Genomic DNA, 19390 nt, shown 5'->3' with positions numbered 1-19390 from the left:
CCATGGGCTAAGTATTTTGAATGTGCTAACTAATTTATTGGGTAGTTTTATTATTACCACAAATTTTTAAAAGATACAAGAGATTATGAGTGCTTGATCAGTAGGTTAATAAATGTGATTTGAAGTCTTCAATGCAGCAGTGATTAGTAAAGGGAAAAAAAAGGGAAACTAGCAGATATAATGGTACTGAGAATGAGAAAACCTGGGTTTAAATTGTATTCTGTCACTTAAGACTGTAAATCTTAACTCTTCTGAATTTCACTTTCCTCAAATGCAAATAATCTCTAAGATTTCTTCCAGTTTGCACCTTCTGATTCTGGTTTTTAACAAAAGCATCTAAATAGTGCTGGAAACAAAGCTGTCCCTGACTGAAAGTTATTTGAGATGGTAATGCAATGACGTCTATACACTAATTCTGTTCTAGAAGTCTAGATTTGTACGGAAGAAATATTTCTAATTTGGAAAGCTAAACAAGACCATGGAATCACAGTTAATCAAAGCAAAACAAGACAAACCAATCCCCAAAGCAAGAAATAAAATCTATTTTTTATAAATAAATAAATAATATTTATTTATAAATAAATAAAATAAAATCTATTTAATAAATCTATTCATATTTGTATTTAAAGCAGAGAAAATTTACTTGCAATCACTACTATTCAATTTTCAGAGAAAAAGCAAGTTCTAGCCAATTCTACCACATCATTCATTCACTGATTTAACACACTTATTAAACAAGTATTAAAAATTTGGTCCTGTGCCAGGATAATAATATAGCAGCCTATGCTTTCAATAAACTAAGTCATAGTTTAGATGGGGAGACATTTTGTGAATAAGTAATTATAATAAGAGCTATTGTAAATTTATTAACAAAATTCTAAAGCACCACAGAATAGGGAATACTTAAACTTCCTCAGATGACATTCAACTTAATTCCTGTATTTGTTGGATGAATAAGATACTAGACTAGGCATGCAAGGAGTGTGTGGAGGTGGTGGCTGGCAGACAATGCTGAGGAAATGGGATATGCAAAGGTTAGAGTCAAGAAAAGGCAGACATCATATTCAGATTATAATTTAGTGTTATAGAAATATGATATCCATTTAATCATAATTCTCTCACTTTGACATATATAATAACATTATTATAGCTATTAGTAACTGAGCACATGTGATGTAGCAGCTTACATACATATATATATGTACTCCTTGTATAAAACTGAGATAGGGTTTTACAAATGAGAAAATTAAAGTCCAAAGAGACTAAATGTTTTGTCCAGTATTAAACAGCAAGTAACTGATGAGGCCAGACTTTAAAACCAGATAGTCCAACTCTAGAACTGGCACAAGGATTTCCCTTCCTAAGTACTTCTGTTGAGATGTTTCAGTTCAGCTGAGTTGCTCAGTCGTGTCTGACTGTTTGTGACCCCATGGACTGCAGCACACCAGGCTTTCCTGTCCATCACCAACTCCTAGAGTCTATTCAAACTCATGTCCATTGAGTTGGTGATGCCATCCAATCATCTCATCCTCTGTCATCCCCTTCTGCTCCCACCTTCAACCCTTCCCAGCATCAGGGTCTTTCCCAAGCAGTCAGTTCTTCGTATCAGGTGGCCAAAGTATTAAGAGTTTCAGCTTCAGCATCAGTCCTTCCAATGAATATTCAGGACTGATTTCATTTAGGGTAGACTGGTTGGATCTCCTTGCTGTCCAAGGGATTCTCTAGAGTCTTCTCCAGCACCACAGTGTTCAAAAGCATCAACATTCAAAAGCATCAATTCTTTAGTGCTTAGCTTTCTTTACAGTCCAACTCTCACATCCATACATGACTAGTGGAAAAACCATAGCTTTGACTAGACAGACCTTTGTTGGTAAAGTGATGTCTCTGCTTTTTAATATGCTATCTAGGTTGGTCACAGTTTTTCTTCTGAGGGGAAAGCATCTTTTAATTTCATGGCTGCAGTCACCATCTGCAGTGGTTTTGAAGCCCAAAAACATAAAGTCTCTCACTGTTTTCATTGTTTCCCCATCTATTTGCCATGATCTTAGTTTTCTGAATGTTGGGCTTTAAGCCAACTTCTTCACTGTCCTCTTTCACTTTCATCAAGAGGCTCTTTAGTTCTTCTTTACTTTCATAAGGGTGAAATTTCACCACTTTCGTATGGTGAAATGCCATAAGGGTGGTGTCATCTACATATTTGAGGCTACTGATATTTCTCCTGGCAATCTTGATTCTAGCTTATACTTCATCCAGACCTGCATTTTGCACGATGTACTCTGCATATAAGTTAAATAAGCAGGGTGACAATATACAGCCTTGACGTACCCCTTTCTCGATTTGGAACCATTCTGTTGTTCCATGTCCAGTTCTAATCGTTGCTTTCTTGACCTGCATACAGATTTCTCAGGAGGCAGGTCAGGTGGTCTGGGATCCCCATCTCTTTAACAATTTTTCACAGTTTGTTGTGGTCCACACAGTCAAAGCCTTTGGTGTAGTCAATAAAGCAAAAATAGATGTTTTTCTGGAACTCTCTTGCTTTTCTGATGATCCAGCACATGTTGGCAATTTGATCTCTGGTTCCTCTGCCTTTTCTAAATCCAGCTTGAACATCTGGAAGTTCATGGTTCACATACGGTTAAAGCCTGGCTTGGAGAATTTTGAGCATTACTTTACTAGCATGTGAGATGAGCGCAATTGTGCAGTAGTTTGAACATTCTTTGGCATGGCCTTTCTTTGGTATTGGAATGAACACTGACCTTTTCCAGTCCTATGGCCACTGCTGAGTTTTCCAAATATGCTGGCATATTCAGTGCAGCACTTTCACAGCATCATCTTTTAGGATTTGAAATAGCTCAACTGGAATTCCATCACCTGATTCACTATCTTTGTTTGTAGTGATGCTTCCTAAGGCCCACTTGATTTCACATTCCAGGATGTCTGGCTCTAGGTAAGTGATCACACCATCGTGGTTATCTGGGTCATGATGATCTTTTTGTATTGTTTTTCTGTGTATTCTTGCCACCACTTCTTAATATCTTCTGCTTCTGTTAGGTCCCTACCATTTCTGTCATTTACTGTGCTCATCTTTGCATGAAGTGCTCCCTTGATGTCTCTAATTTTCTTGAAGAGATCTCTAGTCTTTCCCATTCTATTGTTTTCCTCTATTTCTTTGCATTGATCACTGAGGAAGGGTTTCTTATCTCTCCTTGATGTTCTTTGGAACTCTACATTCAGTTGCACATATCTTTCCTTTTCTCCTTTGCCTTTAGTTTCTCTTCTTTTCTCAGCTATTTGTAAGGCCTCATCAGACAACCATTTTGCTTTTTTACATTTCTTTTTCTTGGGGATGGTCTTGATCACTGCCTCCTGTATGTCACGAACCTCTGTCCATAGTTCTTCAGGCACTCTATCAGATCTAATCCCTTGAATCTACTTGTCACTTCCACTGTATAATCTTAAGGGATTTGATTTAGGTCATACCTGAATGGTCTAGTGGTTTTCCCTACTTTCTTCAATTTAAGTCCGAATTCGACAATAAGGAGTTCATGATCTGAGCCACAGTCAGCTCCTGGTCTTGTTTTTGCTGACTGTATAGAGCTTCTCCATCTTTGGCTGCAAAGAATATAATCAATCTGATTTCGGTATTGACCATTTGGTGATGACCATGTGTAGACAAGACAGAGGGTCTAAGACATCTAACCATGCCTCCCATGAGATTACCATTACCAGTGTATCTCACCCAGGCATGCAGACCTTCATAAATATTTTAACTCCTTCCTAACAGATTTCTCCACTAAACAGAGCCTTCCCTTTCCTTCCAGCATGATTAAGAAGTCTAACCAGCTTCCTGCTGATAAGAATTAAGAATACTATGTTTGAAGGGTAGCTAGTTTTTACTCCATACCAAAAGGAGCACAAAACTAGTAATCCTGTTAAGCACAAAGGGGAGAAAATTAATTCAACTTGATAAATATGAAATCAAAAGTTACCTTCAGTCCCTCTAGTTCATTCTCCAGTTGCTTAGAATAGTGCTCACTCTGTTCACGCAATTTCCTGTCTTTAGATGCTTCAGCAGCCACAGCTTCTGTACGAACTTCCAGCTTTTAAAGGAAAGTGAAAAAAGCCGATTTTATGATTATAATTGTTTCTCTAAAATGTTTTCCCCATGAGAATTTACCTTGCAATAGGGAGATAACTCAAATGTTGAAATTCATATTAAATAACAGTATCAAACTAAAAAAAGAAAACTTTTTTCAAAAATTAAATGAAATATATATTATTTCACTAGTCTGAAAAAGCAGCTTTAATCACTACCCCATGGCCACTACAAAATTTGCCTGACTACTAACCTCTTTTTTGGCTCTTTCTGTTCTGCGCAGTTCTTGCCTTAAGCTTTCAACTTTTTGCATCACCAGGTCCACCTCTTCTTCCTTATCTCGGACATGGCGAGCAAGTTTCTGTTTTTGGGTGTGCAATTCTGTTAGCCGCTCATTGATCTCCATGAATTCCTGCATGGCCAGTTTCCTCTGACAGTGTGCGTCTTTCAGCTCTTTGGATTGGTTTTTTAATCGCTCACTAGCCTGGACTAGTTCCTACAGTTTTGTAAAAAGAATATAAGTTACCAATTCTGCAACCTAGGGACCAAATTTGGCCATCAAATTAGCTATCATGAAGTCAAGAAGAGCCAAAATTATTCACCATGGAATAAAATTAAAAGAAATGAACTACTTTTGAACAGATACTAGTAGCATGGTACTCTGTTCATATTTTCAATTTCTTATGCTAACATTTTAACTGAAAAGATATAACCTGATTTATCTTAGTTTCAATAAATAAATGATACAGAAATAAAAGATATAATGATCAAAATAAAGATTTTGTGAAACGTAATGGCTATTTGTAAGGTTTAAAAAATTATATCAAATGATCACAAATGATAAAAACAAGGGTTATATTTGATGTGGGGGCTAACTCTTGGGCCAGCAGCAAAGAGAAAAGTTAAACTCTCTAATTAAAGTGAGAAACTTAGAAGGGGCTAAAGTAGACTTGGGTCAGTGGAATCACCTGCCTCCCAGGAAAAAGAAATGCAAATCTTTGAGGAAAAGAGTCTCAATGAAATCTAGGGTATGTTTTTTAAGAGCATACAAATATGACCTCACAACCATAGATTACCCAAACACCCAAAGGACAAACAACTATAAGTAAACATTACAAACAATAAAAATAAAACCCCAATGTATTTGAATATTAGAATTATCAGATTCTAATAGATTGCTATATATAAAATGAAGAAATGAAAGGAAATTATAAAAACAGGAAAATGACAAAAGACTAAAATGATCAGGTAAAAAGACTATTGAAGTTGTTTATAAAACAATTTTATAGAGCATTTAGAAGTGAAAAAAAAGAGAGGTTATAATCGCAAATCTAGAAGAAATTAAAAAAGGTAAAAGGATGCAATGAAATATTTTAATCCTATAAACTTTTCAACTTGTGAAATGAACAGATTTCTACAAAACTAAATTTATCAAAACTGTTTCAAGAAGAAATAGAATGCCTGAATAGTTCTATAACAATTAAAGTAACCAAACCAATAGCTAACAAAATTTCCTCATCCCCCCAGTGTGAAAGAAATCTCTAGGCTCAGATGATTTTACAGATGATTCCCAGTGTTTCACGGAACAAAATGTTTCTATTATACAAATTTTTCTAGAGAACAGAAAAAGAAGCAGTGCTACTCAGCTAATTCTATGAGACCAGTATAATCGTTATATATATATTTTTTTAAAAAAGAAAGATAATTTGTTTTCTTTAGTAAGAAAACAAATTTAAAAATCCTAAAAAAATGACATTAGCAAATAAGTTCAGTGATATATATAAAGTGGATAAACATGAACTCTGGAATTCAACTCCCTGTGGTGAAATTCCAGTTTGCCCACTTTCTAGCTCTATGATCTTGAACAAATGCACTTAGCTTCTTTGTGTGGGATCTCACCATTTATATAAATACTATAACTACTGCTGCTACTACTATTAATACCTTAATACCTAAATCATAGGGCTCTGTAAAAGATTAAATGATCTAATATATATATAAAACATTTAAAACAGTACTATTAGAACAGATACAACATAACTGCTACCTGTATTATCATATTAATATTTAGGAGACAATATATGGGTAGTATAGTTTTAACCCAGAAAATCAAAAATGTTTTAACATTAGAAAAAGTCTATAAACATAAGTCAGAAAACCAACTGATTAAAGGAGAACAATTAAATAATTCCATCAATAGGTATTAACAAATTCCTAGAAATCTGCTGTAGTACTGTGCAAAAAAACACATTTAATAAATTCAATACCCATTTTGATCAAAATGATTAGCAAAATAAGAACAGAAGATAACTTTCACCAAAAACTTAGAGAAAACATTATTATTAATGATAAAATAGTAAAGGTATTTTCTTGAAATCAGGAATAAGACAGGGATGGCTGCTATCATTACCTCTATTGAATGTCATATTTGAGGTCCTAGCTTATACAGTAAGACAAGGAAAGAAAAAAAAGTAAACAAACAAACAAAATTGTCAACATATTATAAAACCTTAAAGAATCTCAAATATATTACTACAATAAGAGTTTAGGAATGTTGCTAGGACAGAATCAGTAAGAAAGTAAAATTTTAAAGGTACAATTTACTGGGGACTTCAACGGTGGCTCAGATGATGAAGACTCTGCCTATAATACAGAAGACCCAAGTTTGATCCCTGTGTCAGGAAGATTCCTGGAGAAGGGCATGGCAACCCAATCCAGCATTCTTGCCTGGAAAATTCCATGGACAGAGGAGCTTGACAGAGTACAGTCCATGGGGTTGCAAACAGTTGGACATGATGGAGCAACTAACACTTTCTTTTCACAATTTAATATATGAAAACTTAGGATAATAAATTTAAGGAGAGGAAAACAAGACCTGCATAGAATTTTATGGAGAAACATTTAAAAATACCTTAAAGATATACAGATATACAATGTTTGTGGATAAAATAATTTTATGTTTTTGTACAGTTAGGCCTTTCTAAGCAGATTTTACTGAAACTTAGGACATGAGCCAAGTCTTTATGACTAATTTAGACAGTGAGAAAACTGCAAAGAGGTTTAACTCCTCGACTATGTGTTTACATTTCAAGGAGGGGCTAAGAGAGAGATAAGAGCTAGGACCAAGGAGACACCCTCTTTTTAGAAATGGAGAGTTGGACTTATATTTTCACTGGAGTGACTCATTTATATTTCAAAGGGTCCTAGATTCTTCTCTTTAGGTTTCCAAGGAGACCCTCAGAAAGGTGGGTAGAGATAGAGGGGGCAGGAAGCATCTGCCTCTCTCCTCTGTATAAAACCCTCATTCAGTTTTTTGGGACTCCTTCTCCTTGAGTTTTCTTTCTGAATGCAAACAATAATAATCTTGCCTTGCTCTTGAAATCCTGTGAGCATTTAGAATGATATTAATAAATAATGAATAAGAACTTAAAGACTCAGTATTATAATGATGTCAATTCTCTTGAAATTGCTCTATATAGATTTAATGCAATTTTAAACAAAATCCCATCACAGTCTTCAAGGACTAGAGAGTTGAATAAATGGAAATTTAATATATGAGAGAGGTGATACTGCACATCACTGATGGAAGGACGGCCTATTGAATAAATGAACAAATGGCTAGCTATATGGGAAAAAGTGAAATTGGAGCCTTATCTCATATGATACACAAAAATAAATTTCTGATGCATTAAAAACTTAAATATGAAGACCAAACTTATAAAAGGTCAAGATAAAAATTAAGGAGAATTGTTTTTTTACCTCAGACTTCTTACCATAAGCCAGCAAATGCAATAATCATAAAAATAAAGTGATGAATTTGACTACTTTAAGACTAAAAACTTTTTGCTATTCAAAGGATCCTATAAAGAAAATGAAAAGAGAAGCCACTAACTGGGAGACATCAGTAACGTATATAATTGACAAAAGATTAGTATGCCAGAGAATTTCAAGAATTCTTACAGACCAATAAGGAAAAGACAAACAACCCAACAGAAAAATGTATGAAGGATATTAAGAGGTTATTTACAAAATAAGAAACATAAATGATAAAGGACATGTGTGGACCTACTTGAACTCGTTAGTAATTAAAGAATGCAAATTAAGGCCATACTAAAACATCATTTTAGGGCCTAAAATGTCAATTTAGATTATGTTTTTCAAAAATAACATTTCTAATAATATAAAGTAATGTTGAATATAAAAATTCCTATACACTACTGATGGGTGTATAAATTGGTACAACCAGTGGAAAATGATTTGACATTATCATAAAAAATGGAATATCTGCATTGCCTATGACCCAGTTACTCTCTTTGGGTTTGTGTTGTGTGTCTGCGTGTGTATCTGGATATATGTACAAGAATGTTCACAGCAGCATCATTTATAGTATTTATCAATTATAAGCAAACTAAATGTCTGCAAACAAAAATTAGATTAGTAATTGTGGGTTTTGAAATAATGGTGTATTTTATAGAAACTAAGTGAATGATCAATAGTTATATTGATGAATCTTAGAAACAAAGCTGAGTGAAAAAAAAAGCAAATTGTGAAAGACTGCATATACTATTTTACAAGCTTAAAAACAAGCAACACTAATACACTGTTTTGAGATACACTAATATGTAACAAAATTTTTTTAACTAAAAGAATGATTAACATAAAATTCAAAACATTGTCAGGGAAGTAGGGAGAAAGGGAAGGAAATGACTACCCAAGGCTATGCCATAAAATAGGTAATGGTCTATTTCTTAAGTTAGATGTTAGATTCATCTATTATTTATCTCAAAACTTATATAATGTTATATAACATTATAACTTTATATATATGTATATTTATACATATAATGTTACATTTATTTTGTATATGCCTCAAATGAAAAAAATCTTAAAAAGAATATCTGCTGTCTGTAGGGTATCAGACAAATCATTTAAAATTATTTATTGATATGTATTTCATTTTAGCATTATCCTCTTCTCAGAATATACTAAAGGAGTTTTAATATCAAAACTTACTAAAAATTGGCAAAGTAACCATAAATCTAGATATCAGATGCTCATCTTTATTATGTTAACTAAGTTTGGCTGAGTAATCTTACCTTTAAACACATAATAATAACCACTAATAAAATAATATTACTAAACCAAATAGGACCTCTGCTATAAATTACAAATATTATTAAATTGACCATGAATATAAATGAATCTGTACCAAACACTGTTTGAAAATGAATCAAGAAAAATGTAAAAATATATTAAATGTAATTCACTTTGACCTTCATAGCTTTCTCTGTTAATCTTTTTGACTAGCTTCAATAGTAAAAGGTTATTTATTTTTAATTATCTCCATTTCTTTATGGGCAGCAAGACTTATAACGTGCCCAGAAGTACTTCATCTATATTATCAATGAATTATATACAACATCACTGAATACAATTTACACTATGTCATAAACCACTCATTTCCTTTTTGTGTTGGCTAGTATTAGTTTCAACATCTTAAAATTTGTTAATGAAAGGCAAAATACACACAGTGTGTGATTTAAGTATTTTTCTCTAGTGTTCAAATATTACACACTCTATTGGACTGTGTTACAGTGTCCTAGCTATTAATAAATTTTGTAGATGTTTATAGTAATATTTATATGTTCACAAAGTTCTTAATGAAAATAACTTTAGCTTATTCATCCATGCTTTGAAAGATAAACTGACACCTAAAAAAATGATTAAAGAATTAAAGCAATCTTCTACCATAATCTTTTAGGAATGTTCATATTAGCAAGTCACAGTGAAAATATGCCTGTATTTTTTACTTTCCCATAGACACTAAACAGATTTTTACTATTCTCTCATTTCTTCATGATATTTCTTTTTCAGTAACATTTACTTTTAATCAAGTCCTTTGATTATTAACGCTACAAAAAAACAAAAGATTCTGCACTTTGAAGCCTCAGGAATATAAAAGTTTCTGTGTAATTGCCATTCATAAAATGTCATACACCAAAATATTTCTTAAACTTTTAAACAAACATTTTACAGATAAAATATAGTATAATTATTGTAATTCATTATAAATGCTTTCAGTATACAAAGTAATCAAGATTAAGAATTCAGAAGACTTTAACAATCTATGTATTTTTACCTTATTTAATTCTTCCCTTTCTTGTTGTAATGTCTTGATTTGTTTTTCATAAGCCTTGATTTGTCTAAAAGCATCATCTAATTCTCGCCTCACAGAATTAGCTTCTTCAAGTTGCTGTTCCAAGTGACTTGATTCTAAAAATAGAAGACATGTTTCATTTACTATTTGCACAAACACTCAACACCAGCCATTTATAATAAATCTTCAAAAACAATCACTGACTTGCTTTAAACCAAGTAAATTAAGTATCCTGAAATTGGTATTTAACTTATTGACACCACATGTCACTGACTCATGAAAACTAAATGCTTATCAGTTCACTGTAAAGGTGGTGAATAGGTAACGCCAGTGTGAAGAGTAAATTTCATATGCAAAGATTTTGCACAAAATTTATGTGCAAAATAGCTTACATATTTATCAGAAAAAAAGGCCATACTTTCAAAAAATAGTAACTTCAGAACCAATTAAAAACTTAAAACTAACAAAAAAGAACACAATCAACCAAACAAAACAGGTACGTTTTCCTCTACTATTAATTAGCATTCTTCTGTTGATAATCCTCAAATTACTGTATGATGGTTTTGCTTCTAAAGCTCCAAATCACCCTGCTTGGTTTCACTAGTGGTGAGAGAATAGCTCTGATTTCTACAAGTAAATATCTGAAATAGGCTCAGGGAGTTGAGTAACTTGCCTAAAGTGACATTGCTAAATGAGGATCACAGTCAACTACAGCCCACCAATCTTACATCAACTCTCCAATTAAAAAGATAATGCAATAAAAAATATTTAACCATTATCAGGTCAAAGAGTTATTTAAAAAAACAAAATTATTAATGTTAACAAGCATACATAAAATTTAATAAGTTGATATAAAATATCCCTGGCATTAAAAGTAAATTAGCAAATCAAAGCCAGTGAAAACAGAAATCTAAGCACATTGTTAATTTTGTTCTAGATATTTTCTATTCTTTACAACCTTGTTACTTTGAGTGTCAACTCCATACAAGTAGCATTAGCATCTTCTGGGAGCCTGTTAGAAATGCAGAATCTCAGGCCCCACATCAAACCTAATGAATCAGAATCTATATTTAACAAGATCCCCAGGTGGCTCATTTGCAAATTAAAGATTGGGAACAAATGCACAAAGCATAGCACATTGTTGAGTTTGATGTTTTCAATAAATGAAGAAGTGTTTATAATACATTAATCCTGTTGAAGAGCATTTCATTTGCATATAAAGTCCTGAAGTCAAGAAATCAGCTAAATGTATTCACATATTACAAACTAACTGGTTCTAGATTCCTTAGATTTATTAAAAGCTTATCTATATTAGGTATTATGAAGTCTAAATACATTTATAGATAGCATAGTTTTTAGCAATTTTGAAAATATCTGCAAATTTATATTTAATTAGTTTTCATTTTGTCTTAATAGTATGTACTAAGAAATGTTTTCTTTGAAGAACAACAGAAAATATCAATGGATGTTTAATCTTAAAGATCACAGATTTATATTCAGAAAATTACATATTATCATTTTTTCAAATTTTAGCAGTTCATGTGGGAATTTTTTTGTTTATACTAATTTCTTTCAAACATCTTTTTTTTTGGTTATTTTAAGTTTTCAGCATTTTTAGAATTTTAACAATTTCTAAACAAGGTATCAATTTAGTTACTTCTAATAACTTGGAGTCAAAATTTAGTATGTAAAAAAAAGAAAGAAAAAACAACAAAATTTAGTATGTGTCAGCTGATTTCTGTCATTTTGGTGATCATTTTAATCAAATTTTATGGGTAAGCTATATCAATCTAGAGTAGAAGCATGGTACATTTAGTAATGCCTTCTGAGAATGCTCACTTCTTTCTTCTACCTTGAAAAGCTCTTCCCTAGCATGCTAAAATTTTTTGCAAATTATTGAGTCATTCACTTATCAAAACTGCTTTTCGTTAGAAACAAAAAAAATCAGTATTTCATAAAATGTCTGTATCATATAATCTTTACAGCAAAGTGTATTAAATGCAACCATTTCAATACTCTTTATGGATATTTTTATTGTTTTATTTCAATACAGGTTAAATTTAAGTTTTATCCCAGCCATTTCATGTTAGAAGTTTTACAATGAAGTTGTTAAGGAGATATACAAAATACACATCAGATTTTCATGATTCATATTTCAGACACTTCAGAAATGCCTAAAGAATTAAAAATATTCATTTAAACAACATCAGGTAAATTATGAGAAGAAGTACATGAGGAAATGTACTGGATAAAGAAGTTGGAGAAGACAAACCTACCGAATTATTTATAAAATTCTCTAAGATGGAGAGAAGTATAGCATTGTAATTTGGAATACACAGAATTTTATATCGACCCAAAGGAAAAAAAAAAAAAATCAAGGAAAGCCCAGAATATACTGAACTTTGGCCAACTATTGTAAAATGGCTCAGGCAGAAGGATCTTCACTTTCACTATAACAAAGAGTTAATTCAAATTTTGAAAGAAATCCTTAAAGACAACGAAAATATCTATTAAATATATGTCAACTTGATTTAGTCAAAACAATTAGATGAAATTATTTAAAGTCAGTTTCAGTGAATAAACAGAAAAGCAATACTAGGGGAGTGAAATTAGCTCATAACAACTGAAAGGGTCTTAACTCACTCCTGCGAGTAGCATTCCGAAACTCAAGGATTAAATGAGGGTGAAATACACAGTAATTGTCTTTGCACTGTGTAGTATATATCAATATAAAACATGGTTTCTGTCTTGAAGGAGATAGGAAGATAAGAGTAACACTCTTTAAAAAGCAGAAAATCAAAGACAAATTGTGGGGCAGGTTATACGGACAGCGGAGGAATTACGAGAAAGGCATGACTAAGGTGGTGCTGGCGGACTACAGTACAAGGGGTCGCAAAGAGTCGGACACGACTGAGCAACTTAGGACACACACAATGGCGCTCACGGAGGGGCTGGGACAGACTGCAGAACGGCTGGAGCGAGTCACGAAGGTGGGCAGAGCAGAGCACCTCTTTCTGATACATAAGAGCAGTGTCACAGCTTTTCCATTGTGGTCTCATTTCTCAAATAACTGGCAACTCTTCTGATGTGAAGAGATTTTACTTCTAAAAGAGTCCCATATTATCTTCCCCTCCATTAACTAATCTTCTGAACTTACTATAGGACAGCATGTGCATGTATCTGTGTGTGTGTGTGTGAGACAGAGAGAGAGAGAGAGAGAAGGAGAAAATGGATAGAGGGAGAGAGAAAGGGCAAGGGTGTTTTAGAGTTGGAGACACACGGACAGCAGTACACGGGCCAGGGCTGAGGGGAGGCACAAGCCACCAACTCTGAGGCAATAAAAAGAACGGGGATATAAAGCACATTATAGGTTATGATAGATTTATTTGGAAAACAAACCTTTATTTTTCATATAAAATATTAAATGAAAATATGAATTTTTATTTTTGTCTGTGTATGGTCAATATATATTGTGTGTCTGTTATATGGCATCAGGAAACTGTCCTACTTAAGAGTTTGGAGTGCAATGAGGAAAGCAAATATAAAAAAAATAAATTGCAAATAATTATAAGTGTATTAAATTTTTTTAGGAGTTTTAAAATATTGGGTAACACTGCCATAGGGGAAAAAAAGAGAAAAACATTAGTGTTGGGTAATAAAGATCTTGCTTATGAGGTATGCATAGGCAAAAGTGATTGAAAGTGACCTGGACACTTTTTTTCCTTTCAAGCCAGGACTAAAACCTCAGGGACTATTCATCAGGCAGGTCCTCAGGGGCGCCCTTGTTTTATCTCTTGCTCTTTAGATCAACAAACTATTTAAGACAGCTTGCATACAATTATGAATGAGAGATCTAACCTCAATTTTACCAGTATGCCTCTAGTATCTAGTGTAATTCTTGGTACACAGAAGCAACTCAACATGTATGTCTATGGGCTGTATTAAGAAAGAATAAATGTTGCTTGCAAGAATGTAAGTGGTATAGTCACTGTATGGCAATTCCTAAAAAATTAAACACAGAATTATCACGTAATTCAGGAATTCCACTTCTTTTCTTATTATACATCCAGAAGAAGACTTTGTACAGATATGTGTACACTCATCTTCACAGCAGTATAATTCACAATAAACAAAATGTGGAAGCAGCCCAAGGGTCCATCAATAAATAGATGGATAAACAAAATGTGGTATATACATACTGTGGAATATCATATTAAGGGAGGAAATTATGACACAAGCTATAAAATGGGTAAATCTTGACTATACAATACTAAGTGAAATAAGTCAGTCACAAAAGGACAAATATGTGATGATTCCATTTATATGAGGTTCCCAGAGTAGTCAAATTCAAAGGAACAGGAAGTAGAATGGTGGATGCCAGGTGTTAGTGGGTGGGAGAAACAGGAGTTACTGTTTAGTGGATAAAGTGTTTCAGTTTGAGATAATGGAAGGTTTGGAGATGGATGATGTTGATGGGTGCACAGCACTGTGAATGTGCTTAATGTTATTGAACTGTACATTTAAAAATGGTTAAGATGGCCATTTTTATGTTATTCATTTTCTTACCATAAAAAAAAAGGTTTAAAAAAACGAATGAATGATATTTCAGAGATGGATTAAAATTGAGAGTGTCACTGAGACTAACACATGATCAAGAAAAAAGTGCTTGGAAAGGAAGAATACTAAGAGGGATATAGCTTTTTTCACTGATTATATTCCAAAATAATGAGAATAGTCCTATAAGCACTGAACATAGAGAGAAGGTAGGAATAAAGTAAAGGAAGGACATTATTCAACCAATAATTTAGCGGCCATCAATTTCCCCAACTGGGTAATTTCAGAGACCATTTACTTGTATGCAAGGGATGTAAGCATGTTGGGAATTGCCTATAAAGATACAATGCAGGAACACACATTAGGAGGTGGTCAGAAATTTCCAAGCACGAGATTTTATTTAGTCATTTATTTACTCGGCCATCAACAAATATTGATTTAGGGATTTTTAGTGCCAAGCACTATTACAGTCACTTCAATATATCAAAGAATACAGTACTCAAAGTCGCTGTTGTCAGGGAGCTTACAGTCTAGAGGTGAGGTGAGGGAAGTAAAGCAATAAACACATTTTTAAAAACTGGTGGTGGTGAAGTTTCACAGTGTCAGGATGCTGAAAGTACACAGTGCCAAGTTCTCTGGCTTTTCTTTTTGGTTCTTATTTCATAGACTCAGAGCTGAAGAAACCAGCAACCCAGAAATTCTAGCAGAAACAGAGAATAAAGGCCCCAACAAAGGTTACTCTTTATAGCCAAAGAACCAAGTTAGGGGCAAAATAGCAAGACAGAAAAGTTTTAGAAAATAACCACTGTGCTCAAGTTAAACACAACAGAAAACACTGTGGCCCCATGCCCACCTATGTTAGCAAAAGACAAGTGAGGAGCTATATTTCCAATCCAATTTCTAATTGGGTGTGTGCCCAAACACACCACAAGCGTGATTAGAGAAGGGGGAGCAGGATTTTCAACCCCCTTGGCTGGTAACAAGCCTCTTTCCACACAAGTGTCAGTGGAGACTACAGGGGGGAATCAAGACGTCCACCCCCCCCTCAGCAGTAATGAGGATCTCCCCCGTCTCCCTACTGGGGTGCCATCAGAAAAGAACTGTCACCATTGCCCAGCAGTAATAAGGCCATCCCTACCATCGTATTAGGCAGTGGGCTGGAACTTCCATTCCCTTCCAGGAATAACAAGGAACCCTTCATTGGGTGTCAAAGGAGGTCAAGTGGGGAAACTGGATTCTACCTCCACCTAGCAATAAGGAGATGGCAATCTCCTCTCCATTGCTGGAGTGGTGTCCAGAAAAGCCAGCTAGAGTGGAAGGTTGCATTAATCAATCAATCAATTATTATTATTTATTATTTATTATTATTAATTAATTAATCATTAATCAAAACCACTCATCCTACCAAGAACTAGAAAAATCTCAACTTGAATAAGAAAAGAAAATCAATGGATGCTGACACCAAAATATTTAACAGAGATGTTAGAATAATCTGACAAGATATTAACACATCTATGAAAAAAATGCTTCAATAAGCAATTATACACATATCTGAAACAAAGGAATAAATAGAAGACCAGAGCAAAGACAAAAAATCTCAGCAAAGAAATGGAAGGTTAAAGAACAAAATGGAAATTTTAGAAATTAATAAAATAAAAATCTTGGTAAGTGGATTCTGCAGCACAGAGGAGGGGTCAAAGGGATCAGTGAACTTGAAGATAAAACAACAGAAATTGGCCAATCTGAAGAACAGGAAAAAAAACAAAATGAAAACAAAAATGAACAGAACCTCTGGGAGTTGTGGGATGAATAACAAAAGATCTTACACTTGTGTCATCAGAGTCTCAGAAGACAAGAAGGTAGGCAGGTCTGTAAAAGTACTTAGAAAACTAGTCAAAAAATTCTGAAATGTGGCAAGACCAATAAACCTAAAGATTGAAGAAGATGAACAAACACCAAATAGAATAAACCCAAAGAAATTCATGCCAAAGCACATCATTAAACCAAGAAAACTAAAGAAAAAGAAAAACTTTGCAGGCAGTCAAGAAAAAAACATCTTGTGTAAAGGGAAAAAAATACTCAGAATGATAGTGAATGTCTCCTCAGAAAACATGAAACCTAAAGGAAGCAGTATGGTATTTTTCAGATGCCTAAACAAACAAACAAAAAAACCAGAAAACTTGCAATATAGACTAAGTCCAGCAAAAATATTTTTTTAGGAATAAAGCGAAAATGAGGACATTCTCTGATGAAGAAAAACAGAATTTGTTGATAGCAGACCTTCCTTTAATAAATAGTTAGAGGAAAGTCTCTAAATAGAAAGCAAACAACAAAACAAGGAATTAAACAATATCAGGAAGAAAGAAGAACATCATGTAAAAATATGGGTAAATACAATAGAATTGTTTTCTCCCCTTAAGTTTTCTTAATTATACTTCATGGTTTAAGAAAACATTATAACCCTGTCTGATGTGCTTCTAAAATAGCTGAAGAGGAAATAATTAAAACAATTATATAATAAACCAAGAGAATAAATAGCTGTCATCAACATAAAATAGACTATAATATGATATTTTATGCATGCCTTATGGAAACCACAAAGCAAAAATTTTCAGGAGATACATGAAAGAGAAAGAGAAAGAAATCAAAGCACCACTATGGAAAAATCATCCATGCACTGAGCGCCAAAGAATTGATGCTTTTGAACTGTGGTGCTGGAGAAGACTCTTGAGAGTCCCTTGGACTGCAAGGAGATCAAACCAGTCAATTCTAAAGGAAATCAACCCTGAATATTCATTGCAAGGACTGATGCTGAAGCTGAAGCTCCAATACTTTGGCCATCTGACGCGAAGAACTGACTCACTGGAAAAGACCCTGAAGCCGGGAAAGACTGATGGCAGGAGAAGGGGATGACAGAACATGAGATGGCTGGATGGCATCACTGACTCAATGGACATGAGCTTGAGCATACTCTGGGAGATGGTGAAGGACAGGGAAGCCTGGCATGCTGTAGTCCATGAGGTCACAAAGAGTTGGACACAACTGAGCAACAACATTAACAAATGAAGTCAATAAGAGAGGAAGCAAGGAACAAAGGAATTATAAAACTGTCAGAAAACAATAAGATGACATTAGTAAATCCATACCTATTCAATAATTACTTTAATTATAAATGGATTACATTCTCCAAGAAAGACCTCAAGTGACTGAATGGATAAAAAACCAATACCCAACTAGTTGCTGCCTATGAGACACACACAGGCTCAAAATGAAGGAATGGAAAAAGATACTCCATGCAAATAGAAACCAAAGAGAACAAGGGCAGCCACACTTTTATCAGACAAAATGGAGGATACGTCAAAAATAGTAACAAGAAGTGAAAAAGGTTATTACATAATAATAAAGGGATCAACTCATCAACAGGATACAATAATTATAAATTTTTATGACCCCAGTATTGTAGTGCCTAAATATATTAAGCACATACAACAGATCCGAATGGAGAAATAGACAACAACACAATAATAGTAGGGGACTTCACTACTCTACTTTCAACAATGGATACACTATCTAGACAGAAAATCAATGAGGAAACAGTGGACATGGCTTATATTTCAGACCACTAGGACCTCATCAAAAAATTCCAACCAACAGCAGCACTATATACAGTCTTCTCAAACACATGGAACGTTTCTTCAGGGTACATCAAGTTAGGTTACAAAACAAGTCTTAACAAATTTAGAAAGACTGAAATCATACCAAGGACTTTTTCCAACCACAAAGTTATATGACAATAGAAATTAGTAAAGAGAAAAACTGGAAAAATTCAAAAAAATGAGGAAATTAACACATTCCTGAGTAACCAGTGGGTCAAAAAGAAATTAAAAAAGGAATTTCAAAAAAATCTGGAAACAAGTGAATATGTAAAGAATATATCAAAACTTATGGAATGCAGCAACAGCAATTCTAAGAAGGAAGTTCATAGCATTAAACACAACAAAACAAAACAAAACTCAAGATACCTAGCTTTACAGTTTAAGCAACTAGAGTGAGAATACTGAATTAGTAATCAAAATCTTCCCAACAAAGAAAAATCTAGGACTTGATGACTTTACTGGTGAGTTCTACCAGACACTTTAATAAGAATCAATGTCAATTCTTCTTAAACTCTTCCAAAAAATAAAAGAGGGAGTACTCTCACTTTATGAGGCCAGCTATAGAGCAATTATGCTGACACCACAGCCAAAAGCAAAAGTCAATAAATTTTGATCAAAAAATCAAACTAGAAAGCTTCTGCACAGCAAAGGAAACCATAAACAAAATTAAAAAGCAACATATGGGATGGGAGAAAATGTTTTTAAATCAAATATCTGACAGGGTGTCTGTGAAAATTAATAAAAGCCTCACTAAAATGGAGTTGGGAGGCCAGACGGGGGAAACACAACACAGACCTCTCTACATCAATTACAGAAAGATTATAGACCCCAAGAGAGGAAGCCTCAATTACAGGCCTCAACAGGAAAGACAGTACATTGCATCTCCTACAAAAAATTAACTACCCCAGGAACTCAGCCAATGAGAAA

General features: G+C 33.7%; 1 protein-coding gene across 20 annotated transcripts in view; it reads right to left on the bottom strand.

The window, feature by feature from the left end:
* Positions 1-19390, bottom strand: part of CDC42BPA (CDC42 binding protein kinase alpha) — a 290294-nt gene that overhangs the window by 90706 nt on the left and 180198 nt on the right. For 18 of the 20 annotated variants that reach the window (XM_020915209.2, XM_070474422.1, XM_020915212.2 and 15 more), the window contains exons 12-14: positions 10236-10369; positions 4350-4592; positions 3990-4100 (exon numbers count right to left, since the gene is read on the bottom strand). In XM_020915209.2, coding sequence (XP_020770868.1) covers positions 3990-4100; positions 4350-4592; positions 10236-10369 — 488 coding nt within the window. The remainder of the gene's footprint in view (positions 1-3989; positions 4101-4349; positions 4593-10235; positions 10370-19390) is intronic. The other 2 variants (XM_020915219.2, XM_020915225.2) reach the window with 1 other exon arrangement.

This window comes from Odocoileus virginianus, chromosome 11 (assembly GCF_023699985.2).
Source record: "Odocoileus virginianus isolate 20LAN1187 ecotype Illinois chromosome 11, Ovbor_1.2, whole genome shotgun sequence".
In the NCBI taxonomy this organism is placed as follows: Eukaryota; Metazoa; Chordata; class Mammalia; order Artiodactyla; family Cervidae; genus Odocoileus; species Odocoileus virginianus.
Note: the sequence above shows the minus strand (reverse complement) of the source record. Positions and strands in the feature narration are given on the sequence as shown.